Raw genomic sequence first — 21578 nt, forward strand, 5'->3', positions numbered from 1 at the left:
GGACATTGGATTGCTGAGTCTTGAATGCTGGGATAAAGGATTAAAAGCTTAGACGTAACTGACAAAAGTAATAAGAAACCACCCAACAGAGTAGCCTTTATTCAAAGATCACAAATATCCAAGACTTCCTTTGATTTTGACCTAAATCTAAAAATAATCGGGACCCAAATGGTACTTGTCCCAGGTAAATGTACAGCCATAAGAATGAAGTGGAAATGGAATGAATGAAAGGACAGAAGATGTGGAGAACAGTCAACAAGAAAATGAGTGTTGGGATGATCCACAGGGCCCTCGTGAGCAACCAAGACTGGACCAACCCACCAAACTCAAGGAACAACAAAAGATTCCTTTCACACATCACATTTCAGCATGTGCACATGACAGCTGCACAGTATTTTTATTATGGGGCCATTAACTTATGTTAGTTATGATTTTAAGAAGAATAGTGCCTACCAGCAGGGCATAATTGCCCCACATCTGAAGTTAATGAGGATTGCAGATTCATCTTTCCTAGTGGGCCCAGGGGGCATTGGACTTCCATCCCCCTCCTCACTCTCAGCCCTTCATCTGGAGGGGGAGTGATTAGTCATTTGCTTGGCACTTGTTCTCAGCTGAATGGGCCCTTCTGTAAGTGAAGGATCCTGTGGAGCACCCTGTTGGAAAAAGAGTATTATAGTTAAAGAGGAAAGCTTTATTTTCTCAGCTGTAAAGTTCAACTTCCTAATTAGGAGCCTTCTCTCTTCATTATTAGTAGTATTGGAGATTTTGCTTTTTGTGGAACCTTTCCTGCCCTCCCCCCACCAAAATCTTTACCAACTGTGAGCTCATTTAATGAAAACAAAACACTTCACTTGATGCTGGAGAAGCTCAGTGGGGTTAATGCTAGAACTATGCATTATACTCTTAAGTCCCTTATAGCCACTTTGGCTTTTCATTAAATCTCCTCAAGAGGCTACCTTGAAATGTACCCCCTGAGGAAGCAGGATGTGGCTGCACCACCTTTAAAATATTCTAGATGACTGGTCATACCAGTCTCAAAAAAAGAGACAACTTTGATTCATGTCTGAACTCCACAAAGAGAAGGAAAGGTCGTGACAACTAATTCTCAGAGAAAGAATGCCTGGCAAAGGATGGCAAGCTTCCAGGCTGCACCTGTGATAAGCCACAATGAAGAGACTGCTGGGTGTTGAAACAGAAAGCCTGGGTTCTAATCCTGGCCCTGTGTCTAATGACCTCTAGTCAAGTTACACCACCCAGACGTGCCTCTGTCTCTGTGTATCCAATGGGATTATAAATACTTGTACAAATTCAACCACGTCGTGTCAACTACATGGCACCACCATGATTAAAAGCTAATATTCAGCAAGCCACTTGTTTTAGACCATCCTGAAAACACCATGTCTCATCATCTCTTTTTAAATATTTTTTATTTTAAAATTTTCAGTGGACAAGTGGAGTCGCTTTCCACTTGTCTTTCCAATAACACCCCTATACAACTTACCTAGATTTACCAACTATTAGCAGCTTGCTACACCCACCCCATCTCTATATGTGTAAGTATATGCAACATATTTCTTTTTGGCCAAACCATCCAAAAAAAGTTTATAGATATTATGACACTTCATACCTTAAATACTTCAGCATGTAACTCCCCAAAACAGGAACATTCTATGTAACTACACCATTATACACACACACCCCCAAAAAACAAACAAAAAAAAACATGAATTTAATGACATTGTCCAATCTACAGTCCCCATTCCAATGAAAATGTCTTTTATAGAATTTTTTGACTCAGAATCCAATCAAAATTTTATGCACTGCATTTTCACTATTATGTCCCTTAGTGCTCCCAATCTCACCTCCTACCCCACCCACGAAGATCTGCTCCCCGACTTTCCTCTGTTCTGTATGACACCAATTCCTTGAAGGAACCCAGGCCAGTTGTCTGGATTCATCTGACTATATTATCAGGATTAGATTCAGGTCAACATTTCTGCAAGAACACTGCAGAGGGCATGCTGTGTCTCTCCCAGTTCATCAAACCAGAAGGCACATCATGCCATGCCCCTTGGCCATTTGGTTAAAGTGTGACTGTCAGACATCTTCATTGTAAGGGCACATTTTTCCCTTTGTCATTAATAATAAGCGATAGTGGGATACTTTGAGTTGGTACAACTAGCCCATTGGCCAACAACTTTTCAGCTAATGGTTTCAGCATCAAATGATTATTCGGTTATTATGCAGGGAGTTACAAAATGGAAGTTTTAAATTTCATCATTCTTCTACATTTATTATCAGCACTCTTCTGTAAAAAAAAGAATCCTCTCCTTCTCTCTCGATCTCTCTCTTTTTTAAGTATCACTGTGGAAGTAGATTTTTTTTAAAATTTTATTCAATATATTATAATCCATTGCTGTAATCATTCTTTTGGATGCCTGACATCTTTTTGTTATTACATATGGTAAAGTCATATAAGATGACATGAACTTGGCTGAGGGAAACTTGAAGGAAAACATAACAACTCAGTGCTGCTGAAAGTCAGGAGGCATGCCCACATCAGAGAAAGGATTTCCTTGCCATTGAGTCTGTGAGCCCCACAGAAATGGGGGAATTCTGATGAACATTTAAAACTAGGGTCATGGCAGCATAAATAGATCAGCCAGGTGACAGTGAACTGGTGACAAGTTATTCATACAACCATGGCCAAGGCATCCACTCAAGAAGTGTCTTCATACACTTCATACACAGGAATTATTCAGGTATAAAAGGACTCCAGCAAAATACCACCGGAGAAGAACGTGATGAATTTAGGATCCCTGTTCTTTAGGTAGGTATCTGTATAGTCATTTGATAAAAATTTGCTTATAGATATATCACCATGGGGCATATTTTCTAAAATAGAAACCCTGAGGCCACTTTTTGAGACCCTGCAAATCTGCAAACACATATTAAGTTTTCTTCTTTAAAATCATCCAAAAACTAGATGGTTACATGATCCAAAAAGGAACCATGGCAGATCATCTAATACTGTTAATATAATCCCAGAAATGCTTTTAGAGCCCCAGGAATATTTGGAGTTGTTTCAAGGCAGCATTCAGAATGAGAGTCTCATCTGTGATTAAGTTCTAAAGCCTGAACCTTATTTTGAATAAAAAGGTGACATTCTCTCTTTCTGAATCACAATTACTGACATTTGAATAGAGAACATAGACAATGCTTTAAAGTAAGGTGCAGCTATTGTAATACAGGAGGTTGGGGGGGGGATTATTTCTGCGCTTGTGAAAGCATCCTCAAGGCAAAGGGAGCCATCCTCATTTAATTCTGACACCATGATGTTTTGGGAAAAAAGTTATCTGAAGTGACTCTCCAGATGTTTTAAGGGGCATTTTAAAGCATTGTATGGGCCTGACAGCAGGAGGCCTCCCACTCACATTCGTAACTTCCCCAAAGTAAGGAAGCCAGTTTTAATTAAAACAAAGCAACACCTTCTATTGTGTGCAACTGGTAAGAACAAAGCTGAAGAGAAACAGCTGAAAAGGAAACAGTGAGCCCCATTCTTTGGAAAGTCGGGACAAACAGGACCCAGACTATTTTTTTTAAAAAAGACCTGAAAAATGTCCCAATACAAGCATGTCAATGATGCTAACACAGACCAAAGATGTTTGAGGGCCTCTGGAGAGTGAGTACATCTGAGGCAGCCCAGGCCACTAAACTGACCTGCTCCACCAAGAACAGGAAGGCCCCTACCCCAGCGGACAACAGTTCAATTAAACAGACTGCTACAATTCATGGAACTCCTATCCAGAGCATGGCAAGGGAGACCCTTTCCCTCTATTCTGGTCAGAGAGATGTAGCTACTACAAAATATTATAAAATAATAATAATAATAATAATAATAATAATAATAATGGCAACACATTAAGCATTTACTGTGTTCCAGGACTTATTTCTAAGTGCTTCACATAGGTTTAGCATTTTAATCCACCCAATAGCCTTTTGAAGTCAATACTATTATTATCATCCCTATTTTCAGATTAGGAAATTAACACACAAAGAGGTTAAGTAACTGCCTAAAGTAACTCAGCTAATAAGTAGCGAGCAGTTGGGTTGAAGATGCAAATTTAACCACGAAGCTGCACTTAGAGCAATGGCATTGTTAAGCCCCTCTTAAAAAAAAAAAAGTATAAAATCCTAATTATGTATCAAAACTAGGATCAGGACAGCACATAAGGATGATGGGGAAATGGGCATCCAGACAAGTGCTGGCAGCTTTGCTTTGCTCAAAACAGAGTGGGAGCTACTCTGTCTTAATTCACTATGCATGTAACTCCATCGCTTACCAGGTAGGGAAAGCAGTAAGGGAATCAGACTCTGGACTAAGTTCTATCCAGCAGACCATCTGATCTGCATATGGAAATGATGAGAGCTATATCATCCCATGCTGTACCTTAGGGCAAGGGGCCCCAAGCTGGCATGCCCAAGCTCACTGGGAGAGCTTGTTATAAAAGTGCATATTCCTGAACACCACTACCACATTCTGATTCCATAGCTCTGCAGGGCACCTGCTCAGTGGGTTTGAGTCTGCATTTCCAGCAAGCAGCTCCAGTTGATTCTGAGTCAGTGGATGAAGGGGAATGCTTTGACAAACCCTGGCCGAGACTCTTAAGAAATCCAATTTCAAAGAAGTTCAAAGAAAAGTCCAATATGATTCCTTCATCTACAAGAGATTGCTATAAAGGAATTCAAACCCCCAAATGATAAGGGACTGCCAAAGAATAATAGTCTAAATGTAAAATTAAAAAAAGAATTCTAGGGGCGACTGGGTGGCCCAGATGGTTAGGCGTCTGCCTTCGGCTCAGGTCATGATCCCAGGGTCCTGGAATCGAGCCCCACATCGGGCTCCTGGCTCAGCAGGGAGCCTGCTTCTCCCTCGCCCTCTGCCTCTCCCCCTCCTCATGCTCTTTCTCTCTGTGTATCTCTGTGTCTCAAATGGATAAATAAAAAATCTTTTTAGAAAATGCTTTAAAAAGAAGAATTCTATTTTTGAGCTGCTAAGGAGACAAGAATGTTGTGCGTAATTACACAAGACAACAAAGATAAACCAAGTAATTATCCCCTCAAATTCTAGAAAACTAGTAAAAAATGGCACCCAAGAATCCCTTACAGAATACAGTTAGGAGCTCATAGGTGAAGTTGTAAATTCAAAATTCCAGAAGAAAGCACAGGAGAGCATGAGAAGACAGAGAAGCCTGTTCCTCAGGCTGGGCTCCTGTCAGGTAGCAAGCATCATGAGAGACCCAGGGGTTTTACAAAATGAGGTCACCCTGAACTCAAATTAATAAGGTTTTATGGATTATTTTGTAATCTCTATTTTCTGAATGCCAGTGTTCAAATATCATGCTTCAACCCTGAGTCCTGCTTAGATTTATCTATACACTGTTTTGTCTCAGGTGTGCTATGGATTGATATAAAGAGACCCCCCACACACATACACACTACACACCTACACATACACCACAAGACACAATTCCATGCTTGTTTTATTTAACAAAGTCTAGAGAACCCTTGCAGACAACAGCCACCTGGAACAGGAACAGCTGGGGAAGGTGTCTAAACTGTTTCTTAAGTCGCACACACCAGCCCATCCCTACATGGCCATGCAACTACCAGCAACCCTGTAAACGGAAGCTAGGGTCTTGCCAGGTGCTGGAGCTTAATTTTATGTTATACCATAGCCCTTTCTCACATTTTATCATGGTTCATGAAGAACTTACACAAATATTTCTAAGACTATGACTTTCAATCTTGCTTGGTTAACTATGATTTATAGTAAGAAATTCATCTTACATATATCCATTTGTTCATCCAATTCATTTAACATATATTTACTGTAATCCTCCCAAATGCCAGGCACTGTTCCAGATGCAGGGGATTCTGTAAGAAACAGAACAGTTTGAAATCCTTGCTCTCCTGAAGCTTACATTCTGCCGGGGAAGGCAGATGATGAACGAGTATGATATAATCACAGGTCAGATGCTGATAAAGCCACAGAGGAAACACAAATCCAAGAGGGGAGATGGGAATGTGGGAATGCTGGGGGAAGGGAGGATGGGAGTTTAAATGCGCAGCCAGGAAAGGCCGCACCAAGAACGTGACATCAAGCACAGCCCTACAGGAGGAGGAAGAGGGGCCATGTGGATATCTCAGGGAAGAAAAGTGAAAACAACCAGTGAAAGGGATATACTGGAAATAGCCCAAGACAAAGTATGTTCTGGTCCCATTTCTGCCTATGCTGGGCTTTAGACAAGTCACTTTCCTTTCTGAGCCTCTTCCTTTCTTTGTAAAATGAAGGTGTGCCACTTGATCCTCTCCAAGCTCATTCCTGACTTCAACATTTCCCAACATCTGTCTTGGGGACCCTCTTAGGTCTTATTCTGGGCAGATGTATATGTATTATCTATATATGTGTATGTACACTTTTATGTACATAACATAGAAAAATGGTGGAACAAAATCCCATAAATGATACTACCCTAATTACATGAAACACACTTCAATATTTTCCATTTTGTCTTATTCTGTTCTATTTCATTTTGCTAAATGCTGATTGCACCCAACTAAACTGATTTCCCTATCCACTAATTGGTCTTAAAGAACCATTTACAGGCATTGAAATCTTCTTGGTTATGGAGCCAAATACGGCATTAGCAAAAACACATACTCATCCAAGGAAAAGAAAAGCTAACTCAGTACTGGAGTCTTCCTCTGCCCTGCACTTTCAGCCACCCGGAAAGCAGAGGCAACACAACAACACTGAGACTTCGATTTCTCATCAGCATAATGGAAATGACAATGAGGATTAAGTCACAAAATACATGTAGAATGACTGATCAAGTGCCTGGCACTTAATAAACACTTAATAATCAAACAAATTGGTGGTGATGCCACTGGTCGAAGTGAAGCCAAACTAGAATAGAAAGAAGAAGAAAAAAAAAAACCAGCTCCATCTCATCAGGTCCTTAGAATTCAAAACGTTAGAGAAACAGAGCTAGATATTGTGAATGCCAGTAATTATCTTAGTAATAAATGTCACAGAAGGAAGAATGTGTGATTCCAAAATGTGCTTCTTTCACTGCTAAATCCTCTCTCCTCTCACTTCAGCAAACTATATGGAAATGGGTTTGAAGAAATACAAAGTCATGCCTTCAACGGGACAACGCTGATTTCCCTGTAAGTATGTGCTTATTTCCCCAGCTCATGAATAAAAATGAAGTATTACTCTAGCTACCAGATCACATTCAATCTTTAGCAACTAACGCAGGACAAAAATAAACTTTCAAGTGGTTAGTCCTCAGTGTTTCACTCATGTTACTAGGCAACTGGCTGGCTAGAAACCCCAGAGCACCTGATTTCAAAGATAGATGCAGCCTGGAGACATTAAAGTTGACAGTTTGCTAAAATATTCAACACCCTACTTTAGTCTCATCTCTCAGCCTCCCTCTCGAGCCCCCTCACTCAGGTTGATGGTGTGTTAGAAGCAGCAGGATTTCAGTGAAGAAATTCTTCCCCCAGCCCCACCGCAAAGAAATCGGGTAACCCCAGGTACCAGCCCAATCAGCCACAACAGGCCTACTCGCGGTCCCATCCCCCTACTGTTAGGGGGGATTATGGAGCACATTTTTCACAGAGTGAGGGGGCCTGGTGCTTTCACCATATCCTACCCTGGTCCCCAGGGTTCACAGCCTTTAACTCAAGGAGAGCATCCCTACCAACTGCTTCCTTCATTGTTCCCCACCTCTCTTTCCTTCAATGGTACCTCTTCTAAAAGAGTGGCTCATTCACTAAACCTGCTGGGCTGGGGCCATTGGAACCATAACACGTACAGAGTGAGGTGACAATCACCCTACAGTTGGGTATAATAAAAACTAAGAGCACCTGAAAAGCACAATTGAAGCCAAGATTAAGAAAAGGCTTTTATAATAAATTGTATAAACCACAGTCTATACCAGGGCTTCTCAGACTTTAACACACATAGAATAACATGGAGATTGTTAAAACACAGATTCCTAGGCCCCACCCCCAGAGACTTTGCTTCAGTGGGTCTAGGGTAGGGCTTGAGAATTTGTAATTATAACAAGCCCCCAGGAGATGCTGATGTTGCCAGTCTCAAGTTGAGTAGCATGTCTATACAATAGACTATATAACTATACATATTAACCAAAGATTCTATTATATCCATACCGTGCTACAGAGCTTGGTGACGAAGAGAACAGAGCTAAGAGTCACCAATTGGGCTTCAAACTCCAATGCCAGTATTTATCAGCTTGACCTTGCGCAAGTGACTTAACCTATCCCAGCCACAGTGTTCTCAGCCATAAAATAGAGCCGCTAATGGGCTTGTTTATGAGGATATCCTCACCAAAAATGAAAAGGTCTGTTTTGAATCCTCAGTACTTAACACAGTGCCTCGCACAGAGTATGTGCTCATTTATTATTTATCACATTGCACAGTTCATTAACTACAAATGAACAAATGAATGATAAATAAGATTATATTTTTATAATCTTAGCCTGAGTCTGGCACATACCAAGTGCTCAAGAAATGGCACCTTGAACTCATGGAGTAAATTTTCCTTCATTTTCTCGTTGACTTGAATTTAACGAAGAGTTCACTCTAGCCAATTGAATCTGTTTCTGCCAAAATCAAATCATATCCTCTCCTGGCACAGTACTTTCAGATGCCTCATTCACTCAACAAGGGTCTGCCAAGCATCAGCTATGTTTGAGGAACATGCTATATCTGGGGTGGAAATGAAGATGAATAAGCCCCAGTGTTTGCCCCACAGGAGCTTAGAGCCTAGGAAGAAGCATTGCCAAATGGTATATAAACTGTACACTAAGTAGTAACTAAAACAGAAGGCAAAGCATGATGCCTCCCCTGAGAGAAGTAAAGTCCTCTGGGCTTTCAAAGGCAGAAGAGAAGAAAATTAGAGAACGTCTCATGAGAGACATAGACTTTGAGCTGGGCCTAAGTCAGAGAGGCAAAGAGAGAAGGAAAATGCATTCCAAGCAGAGGATGACAAAGAGAATGGCCCAGAGGTGGAAGCATGTGTTCACAGAACAGGACACAGCACCTTTTAGAAAGTTCTAGGTGTGAGTTAGGGACAAAGCAGTAAGGGCCTCAGGTGCCACAGTAAAGAATTTGGACTCTCTTCTGTAAAAAATGAGAAGCTGTTGAAAGTTCTAGGATGCGAAGTGTGAGGGACACTTAAAGAAGGTTCATCTGCTAGCAGAAAGGACAGAAGTTGGGGGTGGGGGTGCAGGGCTAGCGACAGACACCAGCTCTCTGAATACAGGGGGTGACTGAAGGCCTTCGTGGCTGAGGTCACCTGGACGAGGCGGGGAGCTAAGAGAACTGAATATAAAATTGGGGGACAACAAGAAATGAGGAGAAGCCAGAGCAAAAGCAAACAGAGTGGGAGGGACACCAGCAGAGGACATCTTCAGGAAGTCAGGGACAACAGGACTTTGGGAAGGAGGGCCTTGGTCAGCAGTGTCCCAGCTGCTTCAATGATGCCTAAATGAGTGTGAACTTCAAAAAGTCCAACTAGTCAAGATTCTGTATCTTCCATACTTCACTGTTGCAAGAAAGAGGAAGCCAAGAACACAAATCAGTTTGCCAAGAATCAATTTCATTCATTTATTTATCCAATAACATTTATTAAGAATCACCAATATATTAGGCACCACGTTAGGAGCTGGGTCTGAGACGGCAGAGTGGAAAGAGTCCCTGCCCTCATGAAGTTTCTCTTCTAGCAGAAGACACAGACAAAAAGACAAGTAAATAAATGAAGTTATTGCAGATAGGGATATATCCTATGGAGGAAATAATCCATTACTGAGATCTGCGAGAGTACAGGGCCTGACTGACTTTAGGTTAGGTGCCCAGGGATAGCTTCACCACAGACATGAAATTTAGGCTGAGCCTAGAGGATGACAAAGAGTCAACCATGGCCATAGTGAGGGGAAGTACATCACAGGAAGAGGAAGTAGGATGTGCAAAGAAAAGAAGTTGTAAGCTCCAAGAATCGAGAGGAGGACAGTGTGGCTAGAGGGTCATCAGCAAGGGGAAATGGGTATGAGACAAACCTGGACATGGAGCAGGAACAAATCATGCAGAACTCAGAGGCAATGGAAAAGAGTCTGAATTCTCTTCCACGGGCAAGGAGGCCCATTGAAGGATCAAAGCAGGGAAGGGGAGGTAGGTTTTAAAACGGCCAAGCAAAATTTTCAAACTATACATTCAACCCAGTTTCTGACACCTTCCTCATACGTGGGCCTGTTCTAAGTTGTTCAGAATGATGACACCAAGGCCCTGCAAAGTTCTCAAACTTCCTATTTATTAAGGCAAGATAGGGTGGAGAGAAGCAGCACCAGGGGGTTGCCCTCAGACACCTCCAGGGTTCTGAGAGTCAGTCCCTACCATTCCCAGAGCACCCCACTTATGAATGTTTTGGGTGGAGTTTGGAGGTTCTCCCACTGTGCTTCAAGAGGTTATCCTGCCTGTGCTTCTCATACCTGGAGGGCTGTGTCACTTGGGAACATGAAAGTGACCCCCAGGAAAACGTGGTAGACAAATTTATTTTTAACTGAGTTACATGATGCAGAATTATCAGTACACGGAAAGATCTGAGTTTTAATAAAACATGTGAAATGCTCTGTCATGAAATTTGAACAATTAATTTGACCTGGCTGACATGAGGATTATTTGCTCACAGAGCCCCGTTTCAATGATTTATGACCATAACAGAACATAATTAAAACAAACCAAATCAGGAAGAAGAGCCATGGAGGTTTGGAAAAGAAATTTTCTTTTGATTTAGATTTTAAACAGCAATTGACTCTGACAACCTCATCTCTTTGAAAGTGGAAATATACCCAGGGGATGGAACTATATGAGACTGACGGGTACCTTCTGATGGAAGGGCTGAGGATTTCCAAGGAAAACGCTTAGTAGAAGCATGTGGAAAACAGCCGCCCAGGGAGCAAGATACAGGGGGTTTTGTAGTTTTTAAATGGCAGCCCGTGATGTGGAGACATGCAGAAAGACAACAAAGAAGATGTAAAGCTATGAGATGAGCCATGATACCTAAGCATCCTGCAGGGGAGGGGAGAGCAGGTGTCGGTCTATTTGTTCTGCTATCCAACACTGTAATGGTGATGCAGAAGAATCATGCTCTCATGCTTGAAATCACCACACCAACAATGGAGGCATGTTCCAGAAGGCTCTTTGAGGCACCACTCTTCTCTTACAGAATGAAAGTGCTCAAAAGAAGGCCAGCAAGCCTGAGCCCAGGAACTCTTCTCTCTGCTCTCTCGTCCACCCAGAGAGGGGCCTGGGCTTGGAGACCCCAGTGTCAGGGCCCAGACAGGAGGCCGCTTGGCAGAGCCAGGCTGAGCTAGTTGATCCTGAGCAGTTCACCCTGAGCTGCTTGGAGCTCCACAGAACAGAAGCGTCAGGTAGCTACTGCATAGCAGCACTTGGTTATGCCACAGCTTTAACTACAGTAGCCCTCAACCCTTTTGTTTCCACAACATGCATACTGGCGACAATCATATACCCAGCACAGGACGCCATGTGGGGCATGCAGGGTGTGGGGCAATTTTCTACACAGGCTGTTCTTCCTCCCCTTTCCTACCCACAGAGAATGCATGCCCGAAAAAAAAAAAAAAAGGTACAATTCCCATGATGAAAGGGCTATCTTTGAGTGGACCCAACTTTTTCTTTTCAAGTAAAGTATTAGCAAACTTCAGTAGATGACTATTAGCCAACTCTGAGACCTCCATGGTCAGGGCGGCAGAGTGCAGGACACAGAGCAGGCTGCACCTCAGCCCTTCAGCCTTGAACACTGGAGCAGCAGTTTCATCCTGGCACAGCTGCACGGCGGCCAACTGTCCTAACTCCAGGCCAGGAGGGGTGAGCACTTTGAAGCCGTAGGACAACACATTCTACCTAGTGAGGGGGACCCTGCAGGGGAAAGGTGGGGCCAGACACACACTCCAGCAACTAGACAGTTTGCCCGGCACTGGCATGTCTTTTTCTGCTTTCCCTACCGTCCCCCCTTTCCCTCTAGCGCTGAGCACCACTCAGGCAGGCTGCTCCAAACGTGTGTCCGTGCCGCTGTGACTGGTAACACATGACAGTACAAACTCCGCTAAGGACACTTCCTTCCCCACAGGGAGCTCAAGGAAAATGCACACCTGGAGAAGATGCACAATGGAGCCTTCCGGGGGGCCACAGGACCTAGCATCTTGTGAGTACAGGGGTGCTGCCTTCCCTCCCCATCCAGGCCTGCTTAGGGTGTCCAGCCACACTGTCCCCAGGCTGGTTTGTGGAGACTCAGCCTCTGCATGTGAAAGGGCTGCCATCAACCAATAACACAAACTGGGAGGGCTAATGTGATGGAAACTGCATTCTAGAGCCTAGAAGTCTGAACCCAAGGTGTCAGCAGGCTTATTCCTCCTGAGGGCTGTGAAGGCGGGATCTATTCCAGGCCTCCCTCCTTGCTGCTTGTTGTGCCTTCTGGTTGTGACAACAGAACTCTCGCCTTCACATGGCATTCTCTGTGTGGATCTGCCTGTCTCTGAATTGCCCTCTTTTTATAAGGACACCAGTCATACTGGATCTGGATCCATCCTAATGACCTCATTTTATCGTGATTACCTCTGTGAAGACCTCATGTCCATATAAGGTCAGATTCTGAGGTACTGGGGGCTTAGGACTGCCACATTTGAATTTGGGAGAGACACGATTCAACCTATAACACCAAGCATGCAGGGCTGTCTCACATGCTGACAGAGGGGAGGCTGCCTGCCTGGCATCCAGCCATGGACATGCAAAGGCCAAAGATCTGACTTACCCCTGGCACTTGTCCAGACAGAGCTGAGCTGCTCTGTCGGGCTCCCTGAGGGTGCAAGTAGAACCACTCTACTTCCAACCCTGCCACTGTCAACTTCTGACTGTGCCTAGTTCCCAGCCCCCACTGCAATCAACCCCCTGACTGTCTCTAGTTCCCAGCACCCCCTGCTATCAAACCCTGTCTCTAGTTCCCAGCCCCCACTTCTATCAACCCCCCTGACTGTGCCTAGTTCCCAGCCCCCACTACTATCAACCCTCCTGACTATCTCTAGTTCCCAGCCCCCACTGCTATCAACCACAACTGTCTCTAGTTCCCAGCCCCCGCTACTATCAAGCCCCAGACTATCTCTAGTTCCCAGCCCCCACTGCTATCAACCACAACTGTCTCTAGTTCCCAGCCCCCGCTACTATCAACCCCCCTGTGTCTAGTTCCCAGCCCCCACTACTATCAACCCTTCTATGTCTAGTTCCCTGCCCCCACTACTATCAAGCCCCCATCTCTAGTTCCCAGCCCCCACTACTATCAACCCTGTATCTAGTTCCCAGCCCCCACTACTATCAAGCCCCAGACTATCTCTAGTTCCCAGCCCCCACTGCTATCAACCACAACTGTCTCTAGTTCCCAGCCCCCGCTACTATCAACCCCCCTGTGTCTAGTTCCCAGCCCCCACTACTATCAACCCTTCTGTGTCTAGTTCCCTGCCCCCACTACTATCAAGCCCCCATCTCTAGTTCCCAGCCCCCACTACTATCAACCCTCCTGTGTCTAGCTCCCAGCCTCCACTACTATCAACCCCCCTGTGTCTAGTTCCCAGCCCCCACTGCTGTCAGCCCCTCATTGTCTTTAGTTCTAGCCCCCATTACTGTCAACTCCCAATCCAGTCTAGTTCCTAGCCCCACTACAGTCAACCTCGAACTGTGCCCAGCTCTAGCCCCCACCACTGTCAACCCCTGACTTCACCTAGTCCCCAGCTCCTGCTGGTATCCATTCTGACTCTTCTTCTTAATTCCTGCAATCATCAACCCCTGACTCTGTTTACTTCCTAATTCCCACCACTAAAATTCCTGACCTTCTCAACTTCCTAACTTCTGCCACTCTCAATCCTAACGCTCTCTTTACTCTCCACTCAGCCTCATGACTTTTGCTTTTACTACCTCATGACTCCTGCCCACTGCTTTCTCTGCTGCGTCTCAGCTTCCGCCACCCTACCCCAAGGGTCCTTGTCTGTAAGTCTCATATTCATTGTACACCAGACTCACAATCATACAGGTTGGTTGAGACTCTGTAGTCTAGCACACCTTATAGGCAGAGCTCTTAGAGCAAGCTGGCTACTGACCCAGCCGCTGGACAGCCAGCCAAAGAGAGCTGCCTCTGGGTCAAAGTATATGATGAAGTTAGTGTGGTCACAAGACATCCTGCCTGATAGTCTTTGCCTGAAGAGCTGCTTGGTCCACTTGCTTAGAAATGACTGTGAGCAATAGAGACACCTGCACTGTCTTGTCCAGAACAGTCGGACCAGACCTAGTCTTATTTCACAAGCAGCAGTTCTCATTACACCCTTAGAATCAGTGGTGTCTAGAAGCACTCCTTCTACCCACAACTCAGAAACATTTCCCCCACTAGTCTTCCACTGAGACTGAAAATATATTTTCAGAGATTTACTCCTTTATAATGAGAACTTGCCTTTTCTAGAATCCTAATTTAAAATCCTAAATATCCTAATTTAAAATCCTAAGTATTAAAATCCTAAAATAAACCCCCAGCAAAACATACACACACACGTACACACACACACAAAACAAAAAACCCACCTGCAAAGAGTTGTGCGCTCTATCCCTAACATAACCAAGATACCTCCATAAAGCAGAATGAGAACACTGGTTACGTCAATCAACAAGGACAAAAAAGTAGCAGGAATCTGAAGCCCGTGAGGTAAATTCTGCCATCTTGGCTGGTCCACCAATGACCTACACTAGCCATCGCTCCATGTTGTCAAGTTCATCTGTCTATCGGTCATCTCTTGATCCCCTTCCATGTGCTGAGCACTAAGCACTAGGACAATTTGCCGAAGGGGACTGTGCCGCTGGAAAAGTTTCATGGGGCATCAGCAGCAACCACTTAGGAGATGGGCAGGATTTTAAATTTTCCACTTACTCATCTTCCTCCTCACATTGAACTTGTTTGGATTTTTCTCAGATATTGCCTCAAGTCTAGAAAAACCAAAGAGTTTGGGACCTTGTTTACAAAAACTAAGGTTTCCATACAGTACTCTTTCCATGCCCCATTGCTTGCTTGCTTTGGACTGATGATGAATCCAGTTTGCCTTTAGAGAACATGCAGTCTGCTTCCCAGGTAGATGATGGCTAAGGCCATACAGCAGCTCCTAATAGTATAACTGGCCTGTGCTTAGTGAAAACCTACCCTGCAGGGTTTGATCTGTCAAAGACAGAGGCATCTGAAGCTCTGAGTATCTCCCCCTGGGAGACAGCACAAAAGCCGTTGTCACTGCACGTGCCTGCTGTCTCATAAAGCAATAGCTATTTCATGTCTGCTAAGTGGAGAAAGGGAGCAGGACAGAGAGAGGGAGAAAGGGATGTGGGGGAAGGAAGAGAAATGCTAACGAACATATGGCAGGTATAAGGAGTTACACTCAACTTTGAAAGGAATAATGGGGTGCATATGAGGGGAAAAACACAGCATAGTTTTTGTTGTTGATCTTAATGAGAGTAACCGAATAGAGAATTAGGGGAAAGATAAGGTGGAGAAAAGATTCCTCAGAACCTAGAACAATACTATTGTTGGGAAGGGGTTTCATCCTATGAATCAAATGTATAAAATATATAAACAAAAAGGCTTGCTCCCTTCTATTTTTCAGGGATATTTCTTCCACCAAATTGCAAGCCTTGCCTAGCTACGGGCTGGAGTCCATCCAGACACTCATCGCCACATCATCCTATTCTCTAAAAAAACTGCCATCGAGGGAAAAATTTACCAACCTCCTGGATGCCACACTGACTTACCCCAGCCACTGCTGTGCTTTTAGAAACTTGCCAACAAAAGAGTAAGTAAAAAACAAAAGGGAGAGCCTGCCAAGCTGTGGCAGAAACAGATTTCAAAACAGTCAACTGGTCAACAGCTTCCTGCCCCCTTCACTCCCTGCTCTAGATCAGCTCCATAGCCATGGGGTCACTTTCAGAGAGCCAAGAAGAAAATGAACCATCCTGTTTCCTCCTGAAAACTGATTCCAAACAGTTGATTCACGCTGCAGCTACAAGACCTTTGTAGCCTATTCTGGGCCAACTGAGTTATAACCTTAAATTAGGCTATAATTGCAGTTGCAAAATGGAGTACAAAACTGGCATCTTAAAGATCAGTTAGCTCTAATCCTTATCAGAGCACATTTTTAAAGAAGGAGGAAGTAGGCTCAAGAGAATAAATTTTACCTAATATCTTAATCTTTAATTTAAAAAAATGGACACAAATCTCTACACAAAGCTTTTTTTAAAGCTGTTTCTCTCCCAGCAAGAAGACCATCTTTCATTTCAGAACAAAATCCTACCTCCCAAAGGAGTAGCTTAGTGTCAGAACAAAAAGGGCATGAGCTCTTGGCTGGTTTGTGTCCAGTGGGGGCATCTTGCTGATTCCACTGATACACTACAATCCAGAATGGAAGGACAGTGTGTGCAGGATTTCATTCTTTCCTTAAAGATTGTTTTCCAGACTTCTTTTTGACTGAGATACATACTAATACCTTTTTTTACATCGCAAACCACCATACATGTCACATAGGTAACTTTTTTACATGTGTGATGTGCACATATTTTTCTTGTCTATTTTACTCTATTTTATTCCATGTGTGTTTGTGTTTTTAATACTAGTCTTGATGCACGCTACTGTTTTCATGACCCACTAATGGGTCACAACTCACAGCTGGGAAAACATTTGCCCAGAAGTGTTATTATGCAGGCTAAGATGTTCTCAATTAATTAGATGAGGTGCTAGAAGAGTGACACTAAGATGCTGCTGTCTTTGTTTGGAATCCACCTATTTATAATGAGTCAACCAACATGTATTATTATACATCTACTTTGTGCCTTGCAGAGGTGCATGAAGTGCTATCTGAAGTTTTGAGGTAACCAAAAAGAAGACAAAGCACTCGGAGAGCCATGCACCATTAACTGAGCTTCAAAGAATATTAACTGAGCACTTATCATTTCCAAACTGTACAAAAATCTGAAGATACAGAGATAACTAAGAGCTCATCCCACCCTCCGAGAGTCACAAACAGCTGTTTGGGGGCAACACACAAGAGACCAATGTTTAAGTACAATACAGCAAGGCTAATGGTAGAGCTAAGAACAGAACAGAATGTCCTGGGAACACAGAAGAAGAGCTTCTAAACAGCAATAGGACTTACAGAAGGCTTCCTGAGGAAGTGACTTCTGCTGAGCTTTGGAGAAGGGGTAGGGGTTGGCTAGGGAAGAGTGAGTGAAACCATGCCAAGAAGACAAAGTAGCTGGTGTGAAGGCACAAAGGCAAGAGACAAAGGATGGAAGTCCTTTGGGAAAACTGGAGCAAGATGCTTTGTGGGTACACAGATGAAACAGGGAGAGGTGTATTGTGATGGGCTCTGAGTGCCAGGCCAGGCTGCTCAGAGGATGGGGAACCACTGAAGAACTCAAAGCAAAATTACTCAGATTTGCTTTTGTAAAATAACACTCGGGCACCTCTGGAGATGGCTTGGACGTGAGTAAAGCTGGTGAGAGACTAATTTGAAGAACAATACAGACAGTGGTTTATGAGAAAGCTAATTCTGGACACCTCAACTTTAGAGGCAAAGTGGTCACATCCCTTCTGAAATTACTGACATGTAAAAACAGTAGTTCAAGGGCTTTTTATTCCAGCAAATGAAAGAGACTGCCTCTGGGTAAAAAAGGGGGAGGACAGGCTTATGCAGTTGTAGGCCAGTATCAAAGTACAATGGGAATATAGTCACACAGAGGGTATCTTGCTTGGGATTATAAGCTTTAACTGACTCCCTCTGTCTCCATAAAGCTTGAAACCTTGGATGTTAGTGAGGCTGGAGAGCCTGAAGCTTGGCCAGTGGAATGTTGATGCAAACTCTGAGCCACCCCTCTGCCCTGCAGCTGCTGGGCCTGGATAACACACACAGCTGCCTAGGCATATGGCCCCAAAGACCTCCTTCGTATCTATGATTAAAATTGCAAAAAAGAGTAGATGGAACCCAGGGCTATGAGCTGAAGGCTAAGAACAACCACATTTCCTGTTAACTATAGACTGGTTCACACACAGTATCTGTAAGAGTCAGATACGGAGCCAGCATCAAACACACACGCGTGCGCGCATACTTTGATCCAAATTTGAGGACTTATAAGCCTGACCCAAAATAACAAGCTGATTAATTTTTGGAATTGTGTCCAGTAGGTCAAATAGTTCTGCTATATTATCCACCTTCCTGCTTTGTATACAAAGTTATTTGTACAAGGAATTGTCTTGTTAATATTGGAGAAGAATAGATAGAAATTTCTAGTCTCAGTTGCCTCGTATCTCCTTCCTCCTTGGGAAAGGTTGAGTTCTGCACCACCTTTTCTCTTTCCCTCTATTTCTTCATCTAGTTTTTTTTTGTGCCTCCCTTTGGTCTCATCTTAGGAATATAAGTACAAGTCTCCTTTAATATCTTGATACTTCTCTCCTTTCCATTAGGCTAAACTTCTTGGAATGATGGAGGAGTAGGGAGTACCCACATATATTTCTGCACATAAGGAAAAAGGGTAGGTAGAGCAAGATGGCGGAGGAGTAGGAGACCTAGATTTCGTCTGGTCTCAGGAATTCAGCTGAATAGGGATCAAACCATTCGGAACACCTACGAACTCAACAGGAGATCAAAGAGGAGAGTAGCAACAACTACCTGAACAGAGAAGCGACCACTTACTGGAAAGTAGGACGTGCGGAGAGGTGAATCCGAGGCGATATTCGGGAGGATAGACGGCGGGGGAGGGGCCTCCGCCGGCCGCTTCTGGCAAGTGCTAGAGCCGCGGAGCACAAAATCGGACCTTTTAGAAGTCAGCTCCGCTGAGGGACGTCGCTGCAGTGGCTAGGCAGAGGGTGGAATCCTCCCGGGACAGTGTGGTCTCAGGACCCTTGGGGTCACAAAAAGACTGGGGGTGCCTGAGTGCGGCAGAGCTCCCGGGTATCGGAGCGGGGAAGCCGGCTGCAGAGACGGAGCCGAGGGGCAGGCTCTCAGCTCGGGGTGGCCATAAACTGTGATCCGCGGCCCAGTCGGGCCACTGCTCCTGCAGCAGGGACCCAACAAGTGGCAGATCCGGGGAGACTCCCCTTCCTTCCCGGGGAGGAGCGGCGCGGTAATGCACCGCAGGGATCTGCTGGGTTTGGAAACTCCACACGGGGTCGGGTGCCAGAGATAGCAACGCTCGGTCACAGGCCGGGTGAGCACGGAGAGCGGCCGGAGACCGGGGACACGGGAGTGACTGCTTTTCTCTGGGGGCGCACTGAGGAGTGGGGCCCCGAGTTCTCGGCTCCTCCGGGTGGAGATTGGGAGGCCACCATTTTTGCCCTGGTCCTCCAAGGCTGTACGGAGAGCTTGCAGGGAACAAAAGCTCCTGAGATCAAACCCCAGCACCTTGCTTAGCCCGGACCGACAAGGGCGGGGCAATTCAGCCTCCGGCAAAGACATTTGGAAACCACAGCAACAGGCCCCTCCCCCAGAAGATCAGCACGAACAGCCAGCAAGCCAAGACCAAGTTTACCAATCAAGGAGAACGGGAGAACTCCAGCGCTAGGGGAATACTGCACATAGAATTCATGGCTTTTTTTTACCATGATTCATTAGTTCATCAAAGTTAATTTTTGTTAACTGTTTTTTTTTCTTTTTTCTTTTTCCCTTTTTCAACCAACATCTTATCAATCTCTTTTTAAAAAAAAAAAAAACATTTTTTATTTTTCATTTTTAGAGTCATATTTTATCCCTTCATAGTAGTTACCCTTATTTTTTGGCATATATATATAAGTTCTCTCTTTAAAATTTTGAGATACAGTTTCTTCTAACAGATCAAAATATACCCTAAATCACTAGTGTATGGCTCTGTTCTAGTCTCCTGCCTGATCACATTCTCTCCCTTTTTTTTTTCTTTTTTTTTAAATCTTTTCTTTTTCAAACTTCTTATCAAGTCCTTTTATAAAATCTTTTATAATTTTCATCTTTACAGTCATCTTCTATCCCTTCATTGTATCAACCCTTATTTTGTACATATATGTCTTTCTTCCTTTAAAATTTTAGGAGGCACTTTTTTCTAACAGACCAAAATACGCCCAAAATCTAGTGTGTGGCACTGATCTATGCACTAGCCTGATCATATTTGATCACATTCTGCTTTTTTTGTATTGCTCTGTTTTGGTTTTTATCTTTTTTTTTTTTCTTCTCTTTTTTTCTTTCTTTCCCTTTCTTTTCCCCTGGTTTCAGGTCTTTTCTGATTTGTACACAGTATATTTGCTGGGGACGTTGTAAACCTGTTAGCATTTTGTTCTCTCAGTCATCTATTCTCCTCTGGACAAAATGACAAGACGAAAGAAATCACCTCAGCAAAAAGAACAAGAGGTAGTACCGTCAGCCAGGGACCTACTCAATGAGGACATTAGTACGATGTCGGACCTAGAGTTCAGAATCATGACTTTAAAGATACTAGCTGGGCTTGAAAAAAACGTGGAAGTTATTAGAGAAACCCTTTCTGGAGAAATAAAAGAACTAAAATCTAACCAAGTCGAAATCAAAAAGGCTATTGATGAGGTGCAATCAAAAATGGGGGCACTAACTGCTAGGATGAATGAGGCAGAAGAGAGAATCAGTGATATAGAAGACCAAATGATGGAAAATAAAGAGGCTGAGAAAAAGAGGGAGAAACAAATACAGGATCATGAGGGCAGAATTCGAGAGATAAGTGATACGATAAGACGAAACAACATTAGAATAATTGGGATCCCAGAAGAAGAAGAAAGAGAGAGAGGGGCAGAAGGCATATTGGAGCAAATAATAGCAGAGAACTTCCCTAATGTGAGGAAGGAAACAGGCATCAAAATCCAGGAGGCACAGAGAACCCCTCTCAAAATCAATAATAATAGGTCAACACCCCGACATCTAATAGTAAAACTTACGAGTCTCAGAGACAAAGAAAAAATCCTGAAAGCAGCTCGGGAGAAGAGATACGTAACCTACAATGGTAAAAATATTAGATTGGCAACAGACCTATCCACAGAGACCTGGCAGGCCAGAAAGGACTGGCAAGATATCTTCAGAGCACTAAACGAGAAAAATATGCAGCCAAGAATACTATATCCAGCTAGGCTGTCATTGAAAATAGAAGGAGAGATAAAAAGCTTCCAGAACAAACAAAAACTAAAGGAATTTGCAAACACGAAACCAGCCCTCCAAGAAATATTGAAAGGGGTCCTCTAAGCAAAGAGAGAGCCTAAAAGCAACAAAGATCAGAAAGGAACAGAGACAATACACAGTAACAGTCACCTTACAGGCAATACAATGGCACTAAATTCATACCTTTCAATAGTTACCCTGAATGTAAATGGGCTCAACGCCCCAATCAAAAGACACAGGCTATCAGA

General features: G+C 43.8%; 2 protein-coding genes across 3 annotated transcripts in view; one reads left to right on the forward strand and one right to left on the reverse strand.

Annotated features, from left to right (window-relative positions):
• The window catches only part of LHCGR (luteinizing hormone/choriogonadotropin receptor), a 61715-nt gene that overhangs the window by 28789 nt on the left and 11348 nt on the right, over positions 1–21578 (forward strand). For both annotated transcript variants that reach the window (XM_027620877.1, XM_027620878.1), the window contains exons 7-9: positions 7165–7233; positions 12243–12317; positions 15799–15984. In XM_027620877.1, coding sequence (XP_027476678.1) covers positions 7165–7233; positions 12243–12317; positions 15799–15984 — 330 coding nt within the window. The remainder of the gene's footprint in view (positions 1–7164; positions 7234–12242; positions 12318–15798; positions 15985–21578) is intronic.
• GTF2A1L (general transcription factor IIA subunit 1 like) overlaps positions 343–21578 on the reverse strand; it is an 83942-nt gene continuing 62706 nt past the window's right edge. Inside the window, exon 9 of the mRNA XM_027620880.1 lies at positions 343–653. Coding sequence (XP_027476681.1) covers positions 564–653 — 90 coding nt within the window. The 3' untranslated portion in view covers positions 343–563. The remainder of the gene's footprint in view (positions 654–21578) is intronic.

The sequence above is a fragment of the Zalophus californianus genome, chromosome 8, assembly GCF_009762305.2.
Source record: "Zalophus californianus isolate mZalCal1 chromosome 8, mZalCal1.pri.v2, whole genome shotgun sequence".
NCBI classification, from domain to species: Eukaryota; Metazoa; Chordata; class Mammalia; order Carnivora; family Otariidae; genus Zalophus; species Zalophus californianus.